At 46.3% G+C, this 24,804-nt stretch overlaps 1 protein-coding gene across 1 annotated transcript in view; it reads right to left on the bottom strand.

The window, feature by feature from the left end:
• SLIT3 (slit guidance ligand 3) overlaps nucleotides 1-24,804 on the bottom strand; it is a 725,929-nt gene that overhangs the window by 223,217 nt on the left and 477,908 nt on the right. Inside the window, exon 5 of the mRNA XM_055421786.2 lies at nucleotides 23,260-23,331. Within this exon, the coding sequence (XP_055277761.2) occupies nucleotides 23,260-23,331 (72 nt within the window). The remainder of the gene's footprint in view (nucleotides 1-23,259; nucleotides 23,332-24,804) is intronic.

Below are 24,804 nucleotides of genomic sequence, written 5' to 3'. Positions count from 1 at the left end.
AATTTACATTCCCACCAACAGTTTAGGAGGGTTCCCTTTTCTTCACATCCTCACCAACATTTGTTATTTGTGTTCTTTTTGATCATAGTCTAAAATGGGTGCATTTTATGGTAGGCAGATTATACCTCAATAAAATAGCCTCTTGATTTATGTCCTTCTGACTTTACTTCCCATACAAATATATAAATATATATAAAACTATAATTACACTTTTTAAAATGTACCTTCTATTTTATTTTTTAAATTAAATGGCCACATATATGTCTTGGTAATCTGATTTAAAAAAAAAAACTTTATGATATATTGGCTGGATTCTTTACTAGTTTAATTCCTCATCTCAAACAGAAATAGTCAATTTCACCCTCCCACCCAGCCCAGCATTAGGTAAAAAATCATCCTGGCAGAGTAATCAAGCTTGAGGAAGCATGACAAATTTCAACATCTCCTGTTTGAGATGCCTTTCTCCTTCTCCCTACAAGATGTGTGGACTAAACTGGCCTCAGGGAGATGGCGACCCTCGCACTGACCAGCGGGGTCAGGTTTCACTGTGCAGCGCAGTCAACAGAAACCAAAAGCTGGGCCAGACTTCTCCACAGCTGGTAGGACATTCATAGTGAGAAACTGAATAAGGCTCCAGAGAAAACCAGAGACCCTGCACCCTCCACTATCCGGGGAAATGAAAGCCTCAAAGGAACTGATAGGGAGGCTCTGTTCTCTGGCTTTGCTTCAGAGGAGGCTCTCCCAGGTCCTCCAGTGAACACTCCGATACACCCTCAGGATAGGGAAACTCCTCCAACCACAGCCTTCCAACAGCTTGGCAAATTAAGGACAAGGAAGGCCGAGGCATTGAACACAAAGGGAGTCAATACAAGTCACAATCCCAGCCTCTCTCATCCTCAAGGCACAAAGCGAAAGTCCAACATCACAACAGAGGCATGCTTAGCATCATGTGTGGGTAGGTCCCCCTCTTCCGTTAATCCTCCATAGGCTTCTAACCATCATTTTAATTTGGATGGATTTTCCACAGTTGTTTTAAGAATAGTTAACAGTTTGAGTCACATTAACATAGGTTCAAATTTCAGCAATGCTGTGTGATCTTGGCAAACTACCTACCCAACCTTGCTGAATGTACATTTGTTCATCTTTAAAAGAAGGATATCCCCACCAATCCCACTGGATTGCGATAATAATTCAATGAGAAAATAATAATTAACATTTAAAGTGCTTGCTCTGTGTGCTCACTGCTTTACAAGTGCGGAAGCACTCATTCACTCAGTCAGATATGATTCTTTGCAACCCCATGGACTGTTGCTGCCAGGGTCTTCTGTCCATGGAATTTTCCAGGCAAGAATACTGGAAAGGATTGCCATTCCCTTCTCCAGGGGATCTTCCTAACCCAGGGATCGAACCTGGGTCTCCCACCTTGCAGGCAGATTCTTTACTATCTGAGCCACCAAGGAAGCCCCCACTACTTTACAAACATTACCTGATTTAAGTACTACCTGTAGTCTCCATGAAAAATGAAACAAGCTTGAGAAGTCAACCACTTGCTCAGGACAGCAGGGAGAGCTGGGACTCAAACCCAGATTTCTTTTACTTCAATGCAGAACCTTATTCAGCATGTCAGTGGCTCTCAAACATATTGAATTAGTTGAAGAGTGAATTAAAAATTTAGATTCTTGGGCCTTGACTGGAAACTGATTCACTCAGTCATTAATAGGGCTCAGGAATCTGCTTTCTTAATAATGTCAGGAGATTTAGAAGCAGGTGGTTTTCAAGCCATACTTGGAAATGTTACACATGGCTATGTTGAAACAACATAATTATTACCTTACAATGATTACTTAAAAACAAAAGGCGAGACATTCCAGGGTGGGTCAGCACTAGAGGAAGGAAAGGGAGTATAGGATTTGTGAGCTCTGGTCATTTCTCAAAGAATACACGATCAATGACAGGGTCAAGATGGCACGGGAGATGGAAGGGGCACAGACACAGATGTGCATGAATTGAGTAAAGTCTATCTAAATAAATAACCGTGACTCAAGCTGAAGAATGCGCTGGTCCCAGGAGATTTGGAGGCTTTGGGATGCTTCAGTGAAGATGACCGCTGGGGTGTGACTTTGAAAGAAGCAGAGCGAAGGCATTCACTTCAGGAATGGGCCAGGGAGATGCCCTGATGCAGCAAACCCACTTCCTGGCAGAATAGTGTTTGGCCTCAAAACATGATGGGAGGTGGCCGAAGGGGAAATTCAAGTTCAGAGTCAGGGCTCTGCTTAGTGCAATGGGCAACCATCTGTGCAATATGGTGTCAGGAGTTTATGCTCCCACATTTGTCCCTCTTTAGCCATCTTAACTGTCACCACCAGAGTCCCTCTTTCAGGGCCCTTGAAGACAGGTGGATTTTAACTGGTTTGAGAAATTACGGCACCATGACCTGCCAGCATATTAGCAAGGATTAGATTATTAAAACATGGGGCTTCAGGACAAACCACCAGAGCCTTCTGATTGCTTCCAGTCACTCCTGTGGCCAGCTCACCGGTGGTGGGGGGAGGGAAACTCGAGCCTGTGGCTGAATCTGACCCACAGATGGTGTGCTCTGCCCTGCTCAGTGTGGACGCTCAGTGTTTAGAAAAGATTTTGTGTTTAGATGCCAACATTCCAGAATCAGATGATTTCACACAGAAATCTAAATTTCTTGCTTCTTTCAGAAAAATGAAACACAATTGTTAATTCTAGGCCCTTGTGCGTCTGCTGAGAGGCCCAGCTTGGATGACGCCCACGTTCTCCAGGGAGCGGGCTCCCACCACCTCCTGCTGCTCCTTACACACAACTCAGGCTGCGCTCAACTATCCTTTGGCAACTCACGGGATCTAAGTTTATAATCCCTTATTGAAGGGTTTTATCTTCAATATACTGGATCAGAGAAAATCCCCATGCCCGCCAAATCACACCCCCAAAACCCTCCCTTCCCTTCCAACCCTGCAGGCCAATAGCACAACTGTGAAATAATCTCTTTGCATCCATGAAAGTGGAAAGATGTGAGGGGGTTAGGGTTCAGAATATTAACATCATTCAACTTTTACATGAAAATGTGTGCTTGTTGGCCTAGTGGCTAAGACTCTGTGCTCCCAAGGCAGGGGTCCCTGGTTTGATCTGCAGTCAGGAAACTAGATTCCACATGCTACGACTAACGACTGTGGATACTACAACAAAGATCGAAGATCCTGCATGCCGCAACTAAGATTTGACACAACCAAATAAATAAATATGTTTAAAATGTATGGCTTTGTTACGGGTTAATCATCTTCATTTGATTGAGAAGGGGATGGAGGTGCAGGGAGTAGCAGCAGTGCCCAACCACCAAAGCACAAAGAAGAAACCCCAGCTATTGTACCAGAGACTGGGATCTTTCCAGGGTAAGAGGTGGGTTTCTAAGTCTTACTTTAAGATGGCTCTACACAGCAATGGGATCCTCTGGAAGCTAGTAATTAGGACTAGTAAAGCGAGCCTGCTGGGACAGGAGGGCACATGCCACACGAAAGAGGGAAGCTGCAATTCAGCTCCAGTCTACTGTTGTCAGACAGGGCTGAGTATTACATGATTTTTCCAGAGAAGCTGGAAATACAGATTTTTCAAAAAAAAAAAAAGCACACAAAGAGGAAATGCAATCTATCTGGATATGGGATTTGGGCCATAGCTTTTGATCTTCATGAAATGCTCCTCTAAGCTTTTAGTCAGTATTGCATAGTGGTTACAGGATCTAGATTTAAACTCTCTGAGTTCAAATCCCAGTTCAGCCACTTACATTCAGCATGTGACTGTGGCTAAAGCCCTTCCCTGTACTTCAGGTTTATCATCTGTGAACTGGAGACAGTAATCCTAAGGTTGTAATAAGGTTTAAACGGGATCAGTTCACTTCAGTTCAGTCACTCAGTCGTGTCTGACTCTTTGCAACCCCATGGACTGCAGCACACCAGGCCTCCCTGTCCATCACCAACTCCTGGAGTTTACTCAAACTCATCTCCATTAGGTCGGTGATGCCACCCAACCAATTTATCCTCTGTCGTCCCCTTCTCCTCCCGCCTTCAATATTTCCCAGCATCAGGGTCTTTTCCAATGAGTCAGCTCTTTGAATCAGGTGGCCAAAGTATTGGAGTTTCAGCATCAACATCAGTCCTTCCAATGAACACCCAGGACTGATCTCCTTTAGGATGTACTGGTTGGATCTCCTTGCAGTCCAAGGGACTCCCAAGAGTCTTCTCCAACATCACAGTTCAAAAGCGTCAATTCTTCTTTATAGTCCAACTCTCACATCCATACATGACTGCTGGAAAAACCATAGCTTTGACTAGACGGACCTTTGTTGGCAAAGCAATGTCTCTGCTTTTTAATATGCTGTCTAGGTTGGTCATAGCTTTTCTTCCAAGGAGTAAGCGGCTTTTAATTTCATGGCTCTAGTCACCATCTGCAGTGATTTTGGAGCCCGAGAAAATAAAGTCTGTCACTGTTTCCACTGCTTTCCCCATCTATTTGCCATGAAGTGATGGGACCAGATGCCATGATCTTCGTTTTCTGAATGTTGAGCTTTAAACCAACTTTTTCACTCTCCTCTTTCATCAAGAGGCACTTTAGTTCTTCTTCACTTTCTGTCATAAGGGTGGTGTCATCTGCATATCTGAGGTTATTGATATTTCTCCCAGCAGTCTTGATCCTAGCTTGTGCTTCCTCCAGCCCAGCGTTTCTCATGATGTACTCTGCATAGAAGTTAAATAAGCAGGGTGACAATAGCCTTGACGTACTCCTTTTGCTTTTTGGAACCAGTCCGTTGTTCCATGTCCAATTCTAACTGTTGCTTCCTGACCTGCATACAGATTTCTCAAGAGGCAGGTTAGGTGGTCTAGTATTTCCATCTCTTTCAGAATTTTCCACAGTTTGTTGTGATCCACACAGTCAAAGGCTTTGGCATAGTCAATAAAGCAGAAGTAGATGTTTTTCTGGAACTCTCTTGCCTTTCCGATGATCCAGCAGATGTTGGCAATTTGATCTCTGGCTCCTCTGCCTTTTCTAAAACCAGCTTTAACATCTGGAATTTCACAGTTCACATATTGTTCAAGCCTGGCTTGTAGAATTTTCAGCATTATTTACTAGTGTGAGAGATGACTGCAATTGTGTGGTAGTTTGAGCATTCGTTGCCATTGCCTTTCTTTGGGATTGGAATGAAAACTGACCTTTTCCAGTCCTGTGGCCACTGCTGAGTTTTCCAAATTTGCTGGCATATTGAGTGCAGTGCTTTCACAGCATCATCTTTCAGGATTTGAAATAGTTCAACTGGAATTCCATCACCTCCACTAGCTTTGTTCATAGTGATGCTTCCTAAGGCCCACTTGACTTCGCATTCCAAGATGTCTGGCTCTAGGTGAGTGATCACACCATTCTGATTATCTGGGTCATGAAAATCTTTTTTGTACAGTTCTTCTGTGTATTCTTGCCACCTCTTCTAAATATCTTCTGCTTCTGTAGGTCCCTACCATTTCTGTCTTTTATTGAGCCCATCTTTGCAATGAAATGTTCCCTTGGTATCTCTAATTTTCTTGAAGAGATCTCTAGTCTTTCCCATACTATTGTTTTTCTCTATTTCTTTGCACTGATCACGGAAGAAGGCTTTCTTATCTCTCCTTGCTATTGTTTGGAACTCTGCATTCAAATGGGTATATCTTTCCTTTTCTCCTTTGCTTTTCACTTCTCTTCTTTTCACAGCTATTTGTAAGGCCTCCTCAGATAGCCATTTTGCTTTTTTGCATTTCTTTTCCATGGGGATGGTCTTGATCCCTGTCTCCTGTACAATGTCACGAACCTCCGTCCAGAGTTCATCAGGCACTCTGTCTATCAGATCTAGTTCCTTAAATCTATTTCTCACTTCCACTGTATAATCATAAGGGATTTGACTGAGGTCATATCTGAATGGTCTAGTGGTTTTCCCTACTTTCTTGAATTTCAGTCTGAATTTGCCAATAAGGAGTTCATGATTTGAACCACAGTCAGCTCCCAGTCTTGTTTTTGCTGATTGTATCGAGCTTCTCCATATTTGGCTGCAAAGAGTATAATCAATCTGATTTTGGTGTTGACCACCTGGTGATGTCCATGTGTAGAGTCTTCTCTTGTGCTGTTGGAAGAGGGTGTTTGCTATGACCAGTGAGTTCTCTTGGCAGAACTCTACTAGCCTTTGCCCTGCTTCATTCTGTACTCCAAGGCCAAATTTACCTGTTACTCCAGGTATTTCTTGACTTCCTACTTTTGCATTCCAGTCCCCTATAATGAAAAGGACATCTTTTTTGGGTGTTAGTTCTAGAAGGTCTTGTAGGTGGTCAACTTCAGCTTCTTCAGCATTACTGATAGGGGCATAGACTTGGATTCAGTTCAGTTCAGTTCAGTTCAGTCGCTCAGTCGTGTCCGACTCTCCGCGACCCCATGAATCACAGCACGCCAGGCCTCCCTGTCCATCACCAACTCCCGGAGTTCACTCAAACTCATGTCCACAGAGTCAGTGATGCCATCCAGCCATCTCATTCTCCGTTGTCCCTTTCTCCTCCCGCCCCCAACCTTTCCCAGCATCAGAGTCTTTTCCAGTGAGTCAACTCGTCGCATGAGGTGGCCAAAGTATTGCAGTTTCAGCTTTAGCATCAGTCCCTCCAATGAACATCCAGGATTGATCTCCTCCAGAATGGACTGGTTGGATCTCCTTGCAGTATAAGGGACTCTCAAGAGTCTTCTCCAACACCACAGTTCAAAAGCATCGATTCTTCGGCGGTCAGCCTTCTTCACAGTCCAACTCTCACATCCATACATGACCACGGGAAAAACCATTGCCTTGACTAGACGGACCTTGGTTGGCAAAGTAATGTCTCTGCTTTTTAATATACTATCAAGGTTGGTCATAACTTTCCTTCCAAGAAGCAAGCGTCTTTTAATTTCATGGCTGCAATCAGCATCTGCTGTGATTTTGGAGCCCAAAAAAATAAAGTCTGACACTGTTTCCACTGTTTTTCCATCTATTTCCCATGAAGTGATGGGACCAGATGCCATGATCTTTGTTTTCTGAATGTTGAGCTTCAAGCCAACCTTTTCACTCTCCTCTTTCACTTTCATCAAGAGGCTTTTGAGTTCCTCTTCACTTTCTGCCATAAGGGTAGTGTCATCTGCATATCTGAGGTTATTGATATTTCTCCCGGCAATCTTGATTCCAGCTTGTGCTTCTTCCAGCCCAGCGTTCCTCATGATGTACTCTGCATATAAGTTAAATAAGCAAGGTGACAATATACAACCTTGACGTACACCTTTTCCTATTTGGAACCAGTCTGTTGTTCCATGTCCAGTTCTAACAGTTGCTTCCTGACCTGCATACAGGTTTCTCAAGAGGCAGGTGAGGTGGTCTGGGATTCCCATCTCTTTCAGAATGTTCCACAGTTTATTGTGATCCACACAGTCAAAGGCTTTGGCATAGTCAATAAAGCAGAAATAGATGTTTTTCTGAAACTCTCTTGCTTTCTCCATGATCCAGCGGATGTTGGCAATTTGATCTCTGGTGCCTCTGCCTTTTCTAAAACCTGCTTGAACATCTGGGAGTTCACGGTTTATATACTGCTGAAGCCTGGCTTGGAGAATTTTGAGCATGACTTTACTAGCGTGTGAGATGAGTGCAATTGTGCGGTAGTTTGAGCATTCTTTGGCATTGCCTTTCTTTGGGATTGGAATGAAGACTGACCTCTTCCAGTCCTGTGGCCACTGCTGAGTTTTCCAAATCTGCTGGCATATTGAGTGCAGCACTTTCACAGCATCATCTTTCAAGACTTGAAATAGCTCAACTGGAATTCCATCACCTCCACTAGCTTTGTTCGTAGTGATGCTTTCTAAGGCCCACTTGACTTCACATTCCAAGATGTCTGGCTCTAGGTCAGTGATCACGTTATCGTGACTATCTTGGTCGTGAAGATCTTTTTTGTACAGTTCTTCTGTGTATTCCTGCCACCTGTTTTTAATATCTTCTGCTTCTGTTAGGTCCATACCATTTCTGTCCTTTATCGAGCCCATCTTTGCATGAAATGTTCCCTTGGAATCTCTAATTTTCTTGAAGAGCTCTCTTGTTTTTCCTATTCTGTTGTTTGCCTCTATTTCTTTGCATTGATCACTGAGGAAGGCTTTCTTATCTCTCCTTGCTATTCTTTGGAACTCTGCATTCAGATGCTTATATCTTTCCTTTTCTCCTTTGCTTTTCGCCTCTCTTCTTTTCACAGCTATTTGTAAGGCCTCCTCAGAAGCCATTTCGCTCTTTTGCATTTCTTTTCCATGGGGATGGTCTTGGTCCCTGTCTCCTGTACAATGTCACGAACCTCCATCCAGAGTTCATCAGGTGTGATATTGAATGGTTTGCCTTGGAAACAAACAGAGATCACTCTGTCATTTTTGAGATTTCAGCCAAGACTCATGAGAGTCCCTTGTACTGCAAGGAGATCCAATCAGTCCGTTCTAGAGGAGATCAATCCTGGGTGTTCATTGGAGGGACTGATGCTAAAGCTGAAACTGCAATACTTTGGCCACCTCATGCGATGAGTTGATTCACTGGAAAAGACTCTGATGCTGGGAAAGGTTGGGGGTGGGAGGAGAAGGGAACGACAGAGAATGAGATGGCTGGATGGCATCACTGACTCTGTGGACATGAGTTTGAGTGAACTCCGGGAGTTGGTGATGGACAGGGAGGCCTGGCATGCTGTGATTCATGGGGTCGCGAAGAGTGGGACACGACTGAGAGACTGAACTGAACTGAACTGAACTGACTGCATTTCTGGACTCTTTTGTTGACTATGATGGCCACTCCATTTCTTCTAAGGGATTTTTGCCCACAGTAGTAGATATTATGGCCATCTGAGTTAAATTCACCCATTCCAGTCCATTTTAGTTTGCTGATTTCTAAAATATCGACATTCACTTGTGCCATCTCCTGTTTGACCAATTCCAATTTGCCTTGATTCATGGACCTAACATTCTAGGTTCCTATGCAATATTGCTCTTTACAGCATCGGACCTTGCTTCCATCAGCTGGGTATTAGTTTTGCTTTGGCTCCATCTCTTCATTCTTTCTGGAGTTATGTCTCTGCTGATCTCTAGTAGCATATGGGGCACCTACTGACCTGGAGAGTTCATCTGTCAGTGTCCTATCTTTTTGCCTTTTCATACTGTTCATGGGGTTCTCAAGGCAAGAACACTGAAGCGGTTTGCCACTCCCTCCTCATTCTGTCCAAACTCTCTACCATGATGGTGTCTGGCACTTGGTCAGGGCTCTATAAGAACTTATTACCTACTAAGAAGAATCTGTATCTGTGCAGAGTTACTCCTCCTTTCTTGAGAAAGCCTCTGTTTATTCTGGGTGTGGGGACAGAGGTTCAGGGGTACATAGGAGCATTTTGGGTAGTCTGGGCTTTAGAGGGATTTCAGAACAAATACTCCATGACCATCCCCAAGAAATGCTATTGCCTCTAAGAGCAGAAAAAGCAGTTCAAACTTCCATAATAAAATGCTAATTAGCTATAAAACTCCAGAACTGCTCCTGGACCATGCACCGTGGAAACCAAGCCTTACACACCGAAGCTTCCTTGTCTGGCTAAGGTAGTTTTCCTGGCAGACCTACTTCTTGAGAGCCAGTCATCGGCATTTAGAAGATTTTAGGTTTGCCCATTGTGCCTGGAGACTGGTTATAGAGAGATTTAAAGGAGGGTGTTAACAATGGCAAATAATAGCTGTGGTTTTAAATGGACACATTGTAACACACTGTCCATTTACAGAGCAGAATGCCCGTGGCAGGCAACCAAGTGCTTTACTCAGGCATGGCAGGCGCTGTGCATATGGATTTGTCGGTTTCAGGACAAGGCACTCTGAAACATCAGCTCCTATAGAAAAGTGCTGGAACCGCAAGCAGTGTCAAAGCTATCTCAGGCTCTGAATACCGGGACCCACACCCTGCACAAACGACCTCCTTATCTATCCAACAAATAATTTTTGAGCACTGTGGCTGACAAATATTCCCCATTGAGTCAGTAAGAGCTCCCTTTCCTGAACCAGCCATTTCCTTGAGACACAAAGCATCATCTGTTGCAGCAAGCAGAATTCCAGGTGGTGCAGGAAAGTTGGTTGAACTCAGACCTGATGCAGAGATCGCTAGCCAGCCTTAAGGATGTTGGAAAGATTCTAGAGCCCCTCAGCCTCATTCCAGAAAATATCTCTCAGTCAACATCTAACTTCCTCTTCCTTTTCTCTGAAGGTGAGCCCAGGCCAGACCTCAATCTTAATATCCAAATTCTGGGCATCAAGACCCGCTGTCAGTCTGACTCCTCTCTTTTCTGCTGTCCCTCATTGAAGCCTGGCTTCTTGACTCTGCTCCTGAGTTCTGTCTTGATAACAATAAAGCTTTGCTCCTCTCTGATAGAACGTGGTCTTAAAGAATAATTACACTAAACAATCTGACCTAAAAAGACTGTCTGTCTAGCCCTAGTGATTTTTTAAGCCTTTTTAAAATAATAATAATAAAAAATAGGACTCTTTCTCCCACCAAAGTCTCTTTATGAACCTTACTGTCTAAAAGAGACAATTTTAAACACTATCATTATTGGAAAACTAGTCTTTATTTGCGGGGTCTTGGAGCACTCGAGTTTCTCAGCACACACACTGAAACCCACTGATCATAACATGCCGGTGACTGACGTTAACAAACGTGAAAACTGAGACCAAGAGGTTAAGTGGTGCCCTGAGGGCGGTGTGAGTATCAGCTTCCTACTGCTGCGAGAACAAGTCACCCCAAATTTAGTGGTTTACAACAAAGAACACAAACGCATTTTCTTAGCATTCTGGAGGTCAGAAGTTCTAGATCAGTTGCACTGGGCACGTGTCAAGGCATAAGCAAGGCTATATTCCTTCTGGAGGCTTTAGGGGACAGTCTGTTTCCTTGCATCCTCCAGGATTATTAGGTGGGTCTACTCCATTCCTTGCGGGGCTTACGGGATTATGTGGGCTTCCCTCCTGGCTCAGTTGGTAAAGAATCTGCCTGTAATGCGGGAGACCTGGGTTCAATCCCTGGGTTGGGAAGATCCCCTGGAGAAGGGAAAGGCTACCCGCTCCAGTATTCTGGCCTGGAGAATTCCATGGACTGTATCGTCCATGGGGTCGCAAGGAGTCAGACATGACTGAGCGACTTTCACTTCACATTCCTTTCCCCACATGGTCTCTTCTCCCTCTGCTTCCAGCTCATGTCTTCCTTCTTTTAAAGAACCTTCTGATTACACCAGGCCTACTGAAGAGCTGACTCAGTGGAAAAGACCCTGAAAAGACTGAAGTCAAAAGGAGAAGGGGGCTGCTGAGGATGAGATGGTTAGATGGCAATGACCGACTCAATGGACATGAATTTGAGCAAACTCCGGGGGACAGTGGAGGACAGAGAAGCTTGGTGTGCTGCAGCCCATGGGGACACAGAGCTGGACACAACCCAGTGACCAAACACCAAACTGAAGCAATGCAGATAGTCTGTCCATCTCAACAGCCTTAATTTCATCACATCTGCAAAGTCCCCTTTGCTGATAGGGTGCACGGTCACATATTTCAGGGAACAGGATATGCACCTTTGTGGGGGTTGGGAGTCATCATTCAGCCCATCTCAAACAGGCAGCGGTTAACAGCAGAGCTGTGACCAATCCCAGCATTCCTGGGCTCTTGATGGGGACTGGGGGAGGGAATGGGATGACGAAGATGCACCTTTGTATCTGAACCGTCTTGTTCCTCGTCTATTACAAGCCCATAAACCAGAACAGGGCAGCCCCACTGGAAGAAAGAAGAGAAGGTGTGATGAAGTTAAAATTTTCAGAGTGAGTGTTACTTTGGGAGCAGAATATCATAAATATGAGCTTTGTTTCTGGGTATGTAGGCTCCTCGTGACTGAACTGAACTGAACTGTCCATGGAATTCTCCAGGCAAGAACAATGGAGTGGGTTGCCATTCCCTTTTCCATGAGATCTTCCAGACCCAAGAATTAATGAGTCTCCTGCATTGCAGGCAGATTCTTTACCATCTGAGCCACCAGAGAAGTCCCATGTATTTATCTAGGAAGGGAAGATTTAGTCTGTTAGATGTGATAAGCTCAGCCAAATTAACTCTCAGAGATGGAATAAGGGCAGAAGTATTATTAATCTTCATAGCAATACCATGATGAGAGCAATATTATTTCCACTTAACATATGGGGAAACTGAGGCTAAGAAAGAGATAATTTGCTTAAGATCACATAGGTGATAAAAGTCAGAGTTTGTTTGATTCCAGGCAGTCTAACTCAGGAACCTGAACACTTGACCGTCTAAACATTCTCAGAGTTGATGCGGTTTATACTGTGACCCACGCATAAGCAGGTTCTTTGAATCACAGATCTTCTCTGAAGGAGAAGAAACTGTTACCTTCCTGCCTTAGGCTATGAGGCTTTTCTTGCTGGTTTGCTCTATGGCACTTAAACTTGCCAGGTGTCCCTACTTTCTCTTCAAGAAGAAAAAAAGATGATTCATGCTGTTGACTCTGAAAAACTGAATAAACATAAACTACTGTGAAGGGCTATAAAAGGTGGAGGGATTTACCTGTACATTTAAAAGCTCACTCTGCTCTGCTTGGCAGAACAGGAGGAGGAATGAATGGGCGGAGCACTGGGAATTTCCAGGCAGTGAAACTCTGCTGTGTGTTACGACCATGGTGGATACCAGTCATTACACATTTGCCCAAACCCACTAAGTGAGCCCTAAGGTGAAATAGGGCTCTTAGTTAAAACGTTCAGTATTGGTTCAGCAACTGTAACAAACATACCACACACTAACGCAAGGTGTTATTAACAGGAGAAACTGTGTGAGGGGCAGGCAGGGGGTACAGGGGAACTCTACTTCCCACTCACTTCTTCCATGAACCTAAAACTGCTCTTCAAAAATAAATTAAATTTTTTTCTACTAATTAAAAAAAAAAAAGAACTAATACTTTTAGACAATTTCAACGGTCTTCTCAGAAATATTTTCCCAATGGTGACCATCACAGCGTGCTCCTGCCTGGGGTCTTGGCTGGTGCTGGAGACCACAAATGCTCTTCCAGGGCTCCCCACTGAACTGTACCTGCTGTCTCCTATAAGCAGTCACCCTGTGCTGTCAAATCTCAGAGCTTTGCCTAGCTAACCCCTCAAAAACACTTCAGCCTTGTCCTAGATTTGCCACTGACTAGCCTGGTTGCGGGAGAAGGCAACGGCAAGCCACTCCAGTACTCTTGCCTAGAAAATCCCATGGATGGAGGAGCCTGGTGGGCTGCAGTCCGTGGGGTCGCTAAGGGTCGGACACGACTGAGCGACTTCACTTTCACTTTTCACTTTCACACATTGGAGAGGGAAATGGCAACCCACTCCAGTGTTCTTGCCTGGAGAATCCCAGGGACGGGGGAGCCTGGTGGGCTTCCGTCTATGGGGTCACACAGAGTCGGACACGACTGAAGTGACTTAGCAGCAGCAGCAGCAGCAGCCTGGTTGCAGGAGAAGGCAATGGCAAGCCACTCCAGTACTCTTGCCTAGAAAATCTCATGGATGGAGGAGCCTGGTAGGCTGCAGTCCATGGGGTCGCTACAAGTCAGATGACTGAGCGACTTCACTTTCACTTTTCACTTTCACATTGGAGAAGGAAATGGCAACCCACTGCAGTGTTCTTGCCTGGAGAATCCCAGGGATGGGGGAGCCTGGTGGGCTGCCGTCTATGGGGTCGCACAGAGTCGGACATGACTGAAGTGACTTAGCAGCAGCAGCCTGGCTGCCTTGAGAGAGTTTCTGAATTTCTTTGAGCCTCAACTTCCCCACCTATATCTAGAAGCTAATAAAACTTTTCCTAATGGTCTGGTTGGGCTGTTACATTAATTAAACAAGATAATACCAATGAAGGCTTTGGACAAACCAGAAAGTAGTAGTGTTCACATATTTAAGACACACAGTTTCCCTACTTTACACCTCACTGGTATTTTCTCCATTTTAGATTGCAAGACTGAGGCTCAGAAACATAAGCTACCTGTTCAAAGTCACATAAGTCATAGCAGCCAATCGAGAATTAAACACAAATATCAAGTCTGACTCCATAACTCATACTTTTTTTTTTGCCTTTTTATTTGTATTGGGATATAGCTGATAACAATGCTGTGATAGTTTCAGGTGAAGGGAATCGGTCATAGCAACACATGGATCCATTCTCCCCCAAACTCCCCTCCCAGCCAGGCTGCCACACAACACCGACAGAGTTTCCCATGCCACACAACTCACACTGTTAATCACTTCACCTCACCGACTCCAGATGAGATCAAGAGTCACAACAGCAATAGGCACTAGAGTCTCAGCGTGTGCTCGCCACTGTAATAATCATCTTCCCTCTTCTTAAGACCCTTTTGTTTCCCTTTGGATCTAAAAGTCTTCAGGCAAAAGCTCAGTCCAACAGTGTATGTCTCATAGGACTGCTCAGCCCTGCTCCGAGGGGCCCAGAATCACTGTGCCTTCTTGCCAGCTGGCAGGAAAAGATATGACTCTAGTTTACATGCTTGCCGTAAACCCTTTGTTTGCTGTGCATTTAGTGCTCAGAGAAGTTAAATATCTGTGATGATTTTTTTAAAAAGAATTTTGCCTACAAATAAAAATGTCCCGGATGAGAAATTTTAGTGCTGTATCCAGAATAACAGTCTCTATTATCCTGGGGAAAAAAGAAAAAGAGAAGGCTTCTCTGGGCTGATTCTTACAGCTTTGCTTTTATCCTTCTTTGTTCCAAGATATAATCATGCTCTTTCGCTCAGGGTTTTAGCAGTCCTCTAAGTGTTGGAGTCTCTTTGTTCTGAAAGGCACCCATTCATTCATTGTTTACTGAGCATCTACTATGAACCAGGCATGAAACTAACTCAAATAAAACAGTGGGTAAGACAGATTCTGCTTCACCCTCTGCATAGCTTGCAGGCTGTTGGAGCAGAAAGACGGACTCAGAAGGCAGTTAGAACTTAGGGTGGGGGGTTACGTGAAATATCACTGCCCAACGGAGGCCCTCTAACACAATCAATAAAATGGTGTAATCTTGGACTAGAAGGGATTCTATTTGTTGCCTGTACAACTTCCAGTTCTAGACACAACTTCTGGGAAGGGGCACTTACCACCACCTTGCTTTTGCATAAAGTGAAAGCGAAAGGTCGCTCAGTTGTGTCCAGCTCTTTGCGACCCCATGGACTCTACAGTCCATGGAATTCTCCGGCCAGAACACTGGAGTGGGTAGCCTTTCCCTTCTCCAGGGGATCTTCCCAACCCCAGGATCAAACCCAGGTCTCCCGCATTGCAGGCGGATTCTTTACCAACTGAGCTATCAGGGAAGCCCGCCTTTGGATAACACTGTATCATATCTTTGCTAAAGGAGTCTACTTTGCCAGTTTATTTGACTACTGGCCTCCTTTGAGAGCACTGACTTTAACAAGTCAGCTGGTATTTATTGAGCACCTACACTGTGGACCCCGAGCGAACAGAGCGCTCTCGGGGAGAACGTATCCTATTGTGTACACTCTTTGTGCACCTGTGGGTCTCCTTCTGTGATGGTGTGTCTCAAGACCAGGGGCTGTGCTTACTCATCTTCTTCTTTCCAGGACTTGCTTTGGATCTGTGAGGGTAAGGGCTCCATGCTGGTTTGTGGAAGGAGGAAGGGGAAAATGGAAGAGCTGCAAGAAAGAAGGAAGGAGGGGAGGAATGGAGGGGAGGGGAGGGAGGAGGCAGGCGGGCTGCCGGGATTCTTTTCTTTAGACAGCTTATTTGCTTTAGACAGCACTTAGCATCCTGGGGTGCAGTCCAACTTCCTCCAGCAGCACCCCTGAACCTGACACACACAGCCAGGAATGCAAAGAAGGAGAGGCTGGAAAACCTGCTGCACCTGGGGAAGGTGACGCATTGGCATCTGCTTGCCACCCGTGAGCAGAGTTTCCCAATTCTCCCTTCCAGGATGCGACAGGCTTTCATCAGAAGAGGCAGGCACTAGTCCTGTCCTCTGTCTCCACCCACTGAGCCCTGGTGACAGGTACTTGGTTCACTGTCCAGTCAGCCCCGTGGGCCTGCCAGCTTTCTCCCACTGCTCTCTGCCGTTTGCTGCTGCCTCTTTAGGTCCACTTTGCCTGCTTGAATTCAGGACCATAGCTTTCAACAGTCTTCTTACCGGCCAGCCTGACTTCAGTCTCTGCTTCTCCCTCCCCACTGACACCAGAGCTGCCTTTTTGAAATGAAAATCTGATTATGCTGCTCATCTACTGAGACCTTTTCAGTGGCTCCCCCTTGCTGTTGCTGTGTTGATCAGGCCCCCACTCCTCCATACTCTGCCTCCCCACCCTGCTATCCTCAAGTCTCTTCACCGTTCGTCTTGCTCACTGTGCATCAGCCATGAATCTCTGACAAAACTCAACTCTTTCACACACTTCTGTCCCTTTGCACAGGTTGGTGATTTTTCATATGCTGTTCCTTTGGCCTGGAATGCCCTTCCCCTGGGTAAACTCCTACTCATCCTTCAAGACCCAACTCATGTCACTTCCTGACTGAAGCCAGAATCAGGCTTGCTTCCCACATCTTTGTTCTTACCTCCAACAGAGTCCTGGCCCCTGTCCTGAACCCACTGATGTACTAGTTTGCTCATCACACTGTGAGTTCTCTATATAACATTGTTTTCATATTAAGTATTTCAACAATTGTGCATGATTTCTTATATGCAGTAGGCCAACTGCAAATACTTGAAAGAACGAACACATCCCTTTGGTATATTTTTGGTCAGTCTTTTTCTCTGCTACGAGCTGTTCAGGCGCCGGGGGTCCCACAGAGATTGAGACGGGCAGGGCTCCTGTGTGCACATGTTCATTGTGTCTGACATCAGAGAAAGGGTGACAAGCAAATGAACGGGATCATTTCAGAGGGCAATGCATGCTCCCAGTAAATATAACTGGGTAGCAGGCTAGAGAGGAAGGGCAGTGGGGGCTGGAGAGCTGCTTCAGATGGGAAAGTCAGGCCACTCGAGGAGGTGTGCTGTCTGAGCTCAGACTTAAACCATCTGAAGGAGCCGACTGTGTGGAGTTCTGAGGGTTTAGCCTACCATGAAAAGGGAGCAGCAAGTGCAAAGGTCCAGTGGCAGAAAGAAGCTCAGGGTGTGTGAGAGAAGCACCAGATGAGTGAGACAGGACCCAGGCAATGCAGCCTCACAGCGCACGACCGACAGCGTGAACTCTGTACTGGGTGGAGCGATGAGCGGACTGAGCCTGAGATTCGCAGACAGAGATGCCACCGACCGATGGGCGGCCCCTGCCCCTCCCCCCACACAAGAGCACTGCCTGCTCACGGGGCTGAGACAGCCCTCATTAATCTCAGGAAGCGGGAGGGCAGACTCGGGCAGTGCAGCAACTCAGACTAACTAGGAAACACAAAGGCCGCCGGCCCAGCTTTGTTTTGAAAGCGTCAATTCCAAATTCTGCTAGCTGGCAGAGACAGGGGTTATTGATTTTCCCTTCTGGAATGCATGTCCTACCGAGTCCTCGCAAAATAGAAACTGAAAAACAGAGGAAAACATAACTGCTGAGAAAGATAGAGCAAGGGGACATTTTTAAAAAACAGTCTATACTGGTTTTGTCTTTTTCTCATTACACTTTGTTGGATGTGTCTTGTCATCTCTCTTCTTGTTCCAATTCCTTTTCCCCCTTGTTTCTATGTCTGACGATTCTCTCTCTCCTCTCTTTCTCCCCCCTCTTTCCTCTCTGGGTCGTCACTGATCCCTAGAATGGTATTTGCATATTGAAGGCAGGGAACACCGGCATGTCAAATATTGATCATACAGGTCAGTATGCCTGAATGCCTCTTTTGCCGTATTGTCTCTCTTTATTTATTTTTTTGTGTGTTAAAGATGAAGATTCTACTTTTAAAATTTTATTGTTATTTTTTAAAAATTTTTATTGGAGTTTTTGAAGTGACTGAGCACACATGCACACGGTTGTTTTATAGAGGTATTGTGTTAGTTTCTACTGTACAGCAAGGCGAATCAGCTATGCATATACACATATCCCCTCTTATCTCAAGTTCCTCCGCAGTTAAGTCATCAGAGCACCAAGTAGCGCTCCCCATGCCATGCAGCAGGTTCTCATTAGTTATCTTGGTATCAAAGTGAAAGTGTCAGTTGCTCTGTCATGTCTGATTGTTTGCAACTCCACGGACTGGAGCCTGCCAGGTTCCTCTGTCCATGGAATTCTCCAGACCAGAATACTGGAGTGGGTAGCTGTTCCCTTCTCCAGGGGATTTTTCCATCCCAGGGATAGAACCCAGGTCTCTCCCATTGCAGGCGGATTCTTTACTGTCTAAGCCACCAGGGAAGCCCTTGATGATCTCATGTACAAAGCAGAAATAGAGACACAGACAGAGAGAACAGACCTATGGATGCCAAGGGGGACGGGGAGGCCGGGGGACTGGGAAGCTGGCACTGACATACATACACTGTTGATACTATGTATGAAATAGACAACCAATAAGAACCATTGTCTTTCTTTAAATAGAGCACCTCTCCTCTCCCAAGCAGGCACTGTAGCAGGATCAGCCCATAAAACCAGCTTTGAGTAATTGCATAGAGCCATATCCCCAGCTAATCACATTCTTTCTTTTCCCCAGAGAAGCAGGAAGCAATGGGGCTTCCTTCTGCTGCTTGGGTGGGGGCAGGGCACTAAATCGGGGCTTCCTTCTGCTGCTTGGGTGGGGGCAGGGCACTAACTCAGGGCTTCCTTCTGCTGCTTGGGTGGGGGCAGGGCACTAACCCCCCAGCGCCAGCATGACACTGGTGCCTTCTCATCCCCACCAGGTTCAAACACCCCCACGGTCCTTTCAGCTCTGACAGTGAATTAGGCCTCTGCTTGCCAGCAGCCCCATGGGTTACTTTCCTTCTTCCTTCTGCTGGTGGGGCTGAGTGGGGAGCAAGCTGGCTAGATAGAAATGTCCATGGACTGAGTCCAGAAGATGGGTGGCTGAGTACTAAGTGCAGAGGCCTAGGCCCAACGGGGTCTGCTGACTTTTACTAAATTACACGCAACACACTAATTGAAACTCAGTTTTGTCATCTGGAAAATGGGGGTAACACAGTCTCTTCCTTCTTGAAAGGGAATGTCAGGACAAGCGAAGAAAATCCACGTTAAGACCACAAAATCATCAGCCACAAATAGCCAACCCTTGAGTTTCTCCTCTTAATAGTACCATGAATCGACAGCCTGACAATGCAATAACGTATCATCTCCTAGTTTGCTTAAGTGATAGTAGAAGACTGTTACGTTCCCAGGCAGGTGGTTTTCAGATCAATGGCAGGGATATACGTTCCCGAGGTTTAAAATTCGCTCTTCATCACTCACAAGAGAGACAATCTTCAACTGGGTGATTGAGGTGTGGTTGGAGTAGGGTGTTCCCTTAACAGGTTTTATACTAACAATTTTTACAAACTGTCTCCTATTTCACATGCAGTGGCACATATTTAAATGTACAACTACAGCCCTCAACCTCTATTCAGATGCTTCCTTCTTGACCTTGCTCCACAGCTTGGGTCCTATATCTTCAATTGCATGCCTGCATGCGTGAGTGTTCAGTCATGTCCAGTTCTTTGTGAGCCCATGGACTGTAGCCTGCCAGGCTTCTCTGTCTATGGGATTTCCCAGGCAAGAATACTGGAGTGGGTTGCTATTTCTCCAGGGGATCCTCCCGACTCAGGGATCTGTGTCGAAGCTGTGTCTCCTGCACTAGCAGGCAGATTCTTAACCACTGTGCCACCTGGGAAGCCCCATGCCTCTAATTGCCTACATTTCATTTTCTCTTAAGGCTAGAAGATGATTGAGTTTTACACCTTCTGAGTTAAACAAGAGATGCAGCTGTGAACACAGACCAAAGTCAGAGAACCAGCAGGAACAGGGTGGGAGGTCAAGTTCACCAATTTCTTAATGCACAAAAGATGCTCCGTCCACACTGTGGAAGACTTGACTCTAATTTACACTCAACTCAGCATCTTCCGGCCTCGATCTTCCTCCTGATCTTTCAATCTCTGTGGAATGGGAGCTCCAAGAAGGCAGAGCTCACAGGTACATATCTCACTTTCTGCGTTTTCCCCTAGAACTGCCAGTTACCAGGAGCTCAGAAAACATCTGAGGCTGCAAGGATGAATGGTTGTGAGAGCTCGCCATCATTCTCTGTGTCATCTGGATATGCAGAGGTCCTCTTCCTCCTCTTGTTCTCAGTCTCTGCTAACTCACCGCCTGCCAGCTCTGCTGCCTTGGTTCTCGCTGGCATCTTGCTGTGGGACTCCTCCTTCCCTCCTGCCTGCGAGCCCTGACCCCCATGTTGGACCACAGCCTCATCTCCACATCCTCTCTCCTTCCTCCACCTTCTCCAGGTGAGGAGAAGAGTGAATGTTCCTATCATGACCCTTTCAGGTCGGAAGCTATCCACCTTCTCAGTACCTAGCTAAAGTGCGTGCTCCTGGCAGGCAAGGCTTGCCACCACCTGGCCCCCGCCTCTCTTTCTGACCTGCTCACCTATTATTCCGGCGCATAACCTCCCTGCTCTGCACACAATATTCGCCCGTTCACTCTGTGCGCTCCAATCAGGATTCCAGGCTCAGCACAAGTCCTCACAATTATAACCACTCCACTCCGCTCTTTCTGACCTGATCACCTGTGACTCTGGCTCACGATCCCCCACTCTCATGAGATGGCTCAGCTTGTGTCTCCTGACACCCAACTTGTATAGGCTCGCCTCCCCACTCTGCACACACCATCTGCCTGTTCACTCTATGAATTTCGTCATCACTCTGCCTGGGCTCAGTGAAAATCTTCACAATGACAAGAACGACGGAAGACAGCAGTAACATCAGCTACAACTTTCTAAGCACCTTCCGAGTGCCAAGCATCGTACTGCATTATTCAAACGCGTTCTTCCACTCACCTTCACAAAAGCCCTGGAGGTGAAGTACAGTTCTCCTCCTCCACTCACAGAGCAGAAATCTAGGCTCAGAGTGTCAAGTGCTGTACCCTGGGGTCACAGAGTCAGTACGGGGAACAGCTGGGTATCAGGCACATGTCTAGCAGATAACCAGAGTCACGGTTCTATCCTTTAGGTGACACTGCCTAAAGCTAGTGTTGTTCTTCGAGCTCTGACAGTCCTTCATAACGCATGGCCACTGGGCAGCTCATTTTCCTGTGGGTTCTTAAAACTCCTGACTTTCTCTCGGATGCACACTTCTTGTCCCCAGTTACACCATAAGTCACCTGAGACCATGACTCATGCTTCTGGGCCTTAGAGGTCCTGGTCCCCAAAAGCATGCTGACTGATCAGAAGCATTAAGTAACCAACCTCTTGTGCTTTGTTGGTTAATTCATCCTTTAAGCAGTGAGTTTATTTGCCTCCCTGTTCCCCTAGACCCTTCTGTTCAGGACACATCCAGGTGGAGAAGGAGGCCCTGTCCATAGCTCTTGAGTTTGCAGACTCTTAACACCTTCTGCTCCTGAGGCCTTTGTGAAATTAGAGACAGTACAGGAAAAAAACAACAATAAACCCTCAAACCCAAGCAAACTATTGAGGATGACTCTAAGGATGCATCACTTTCCTGAGATTCAGTTAGTAATTACACAGTCCTGCTTACCCATCACCATGATTTACTTTTTATTAACTGGCTCATTTAAAAGTACAGCCATGAAACAGGATAGACATATCCCTTTCTGTATGTAAGATGTTAATTGAGGGCTCAACAATCAGGAGGACGGTTGACTTTAAGTTAGTCACTGTTCTTCTCTGGTCCTCAGTTTTCTCACTGACCTGGGAAGTTCAGGGATCTGATCCTTTCCTGTTTTTCTGGGATGCTGCTCAACACCACCTCTTTCGTGCTCGATCTTGAGTCACAGTCTGCACAGGTCTTGTCTGCGCTTCCCAGCCCTTCCCTGCCGCTGGGCAGCTGCAGCGGTGGGCAGCCTCCTGTCCGGAGCTCCTTGCAAAGTCCTCTCTGGCCCTTGTCCCCTTCACCCCAGATGCCTGTGCCCTTGGGTGTGCTTTGCATGGTAAACACCTAAAGCTTTCTGCTCAGTTCTCAGCAAAGGGGAGGCAGACAGCCTGTACTGGGAAGCCGTCATCCACTTTCTGGCACACCCAAGTCCCTGCAGTCCTTATAGGGAAAAGTCAGAGCTATAGTAGCTTATTTTTAAAAAAATCTCCTTCAAGACTTTTCAGGTTGGAGACAAGCCTGCGCAGGAGGAGGCCAGTGGGCAGAAATGCCTCCTCTGTGCCGCTCTCCAAACCCAGGTTCTGGACCCATGGGCTCAGGAGGGTAGGCAGAAAATTCCAAAGGCACCCTCCTGGCGAAGGGAAGGGCCCAGGAGTCATGATTAGTGGCAAACAGTGGGGGCCAGGCAAGAAGCGACAAAAGTCACTTGGCAAGTTCAAAGCAGGGTGATGGAACAGTTCTGCATCAGCTGCAGTAACGGGGAAGGGGATCCACACGAGATAAAATGACATGGACCTGCCCGTGCGCATGCGTGCACGCAGACGCACAGGCGTGCAGAACGGGCACACAGACCGGTCTACTGCTTTTGAAACTTCCTATGAATCAATACTTATTTCAAAACAAAAATGAAGAAAAGCCTCAAGCACCTAGTGCAGTAGGTCTGGCTATGTTGCCCCAGGATCCTGGCACGCAAGGCCTGATGCTCCCTCATAAGATCCTATTTAATAACAGTGAGATCCTCACCATCACGATCTTCAGCATCATCAAGGCTCCCATTTGCTGACCACTTACTATGTTGAGGCACTCAGCATGAAACACATTTTCTCATTTGCACCAACACCCCACCAGGCTATCACCCCCGTTTTATAGAAGGTAATGAGCTTGGGAGAAGCTGAATCAAGCCTCAGGCCACAGGGCTGCTGTGGAAGAGGAGTGTGACTGGGGTCTGGGACTCTATACTGATGCTTGGGGACGAATGATCAAAGAAGAGCTGCCTCGACATTCTGGAAACCACTTCAGCACACCCCTCAATCTGTCCCAAAGGCAGCTGGCGGGAGGCAGCTCCAGGCGCAGGATGCTGCCTGCCTGTCCCGTGTCGCTCACCCCACCTTTGCCCAGAGAGCCCGTCTGCAGCAAAGCAACAGAAACATTACTTACAGGTTCTTCACGTCAGCGATGCCGCGGAACGCCTTCCTCGGGATTCCCAGGATCTGGTTTTCGCTCAGATCTCTAAACAAGAAGAGAAGAGGCACAGGCGTTAAGGACCCAGCCAGGCTTTATCTGCATCTCATTATGATAACAAAACCGCCCTGGTGGCTGCGTCTGCGGTCAGGAGTGTTTGGGGGACTGTTTAGTCTCAGGCCCCAGGCTGGTAGCAGCCCTCACATTGTTCTTCGGGTGATGGCCTTGCTGAAACGTTCGCAGGCGGCCGGCTGCCTCCAGAGCAGACTCTGTGGGTGGTCTCGCACCTCCAGGCCATGAGCCAAGCGTGGGTTATTTGTTGCACACTGCACCCAATTCTGTTTTGCCACCTCCCAGAGAAGACCCCTTCCTCCCCTCCCCCATGACGTCCCTCCCCCAGGGCAGGGTCGACACCTCTCCCTCTCCCATCTTCTCAGGGACTCTGCCTTTGTCATCTGAGATGGGAATGGAGCCTGGCCATCCGGATTTTCTGATGTGGGGGGGAGATACCATCTCTGCTTTTCTGGAGCTCTGGAGAGACTTGGGGTGGGGGGCGCTCCTGGATTGTCTTAGGGATAGGTATGATAGATTCAAATTGCATTTCCACAAACCCACCCAAAATAGGGGTTCTACTGTACTTTGTATAGTATTTAGCAGTGTAACATGCTGTTTTGAGCAGGAAGGAGAAAGGGACAAAGTTCGGGTCTCAAAGCTGCTCAGAAACAAGTCTGTATCAGCGTCCTCTTTAAGATCCCCAAAGCCTCAATTTCCTTTCCTGAGACCCATGCATTTGTTTTGGTTCTCACGGCCTTCCAGTTTTCTTTTTTGCTGGACCAAATATATGCACCTGTTTTCATTCATACCCCAAGCTTGCTTGGGGTCTTAGTGAGTAATCAAGCGTATATTTGTGTATCGATCACATCTATATATACAAATATGTATCTTCCTTATTTTGAAAAGAACACAATAACTTTCAGATATTAAGGTAAAAAATGTCCTACCCAGACACAACCACTGTTACCTATTAGGAATAATATACATGTATCTCACCAGTATGGTCTCATAGCATATAGTCTGCTATAGCCCTTTCTCCCCGCTACATTGAGAACATCTGCTTCTGTCGCTGACAGTATGCCGGTGCCAACACTTTTAATGGCCATACATCACCCGATTCTTTAGACGGCTATGATCCTATGCTATCAGGTATTTATTTATTTGCCATTTAAGGCAACCCTGGGATGAATTTACCCAGTGCCCATACATTTTGAGGACGCTTGTTTGGCTACCTCTTTGGTATAAAGTCGTATGAGGAGACGTACTGGGTCACAGGGAAAATGTCTTAAATTGCCATGCTGTCCTAGAGGCAGATGGACATTCCAATGCTGATTTTCCAAGGGCATCTAATCCAAACCTAGAGATGATTCCAAATATATTTGGAAAGAGAAGTCAGACCACCATCCTCCACTAAAACCTGGGCCCTCTAAATTAACCATTTTGCCAGGAAGCAAGAGGAAACCTAGG

The sequence above is a fragment of the Moschus berezovskii genome, chromosome 18 (assembly GCF_049115385.1).
Source record: "Moschus berezovskii isolate FMDL1 chromosome 18, NW_MosBer_1.0, whole genome shotgun sequence".
Classification (NCBI taxonomy): Eukaryota; Metazoa; Chordata; class Mammalia; order Artiodactyla; family Moschidae; genus Moschus; species Moschus berezovskii.
This window is presented reverse-complemented; position numbering and strand designations above follow the sequence as displayed.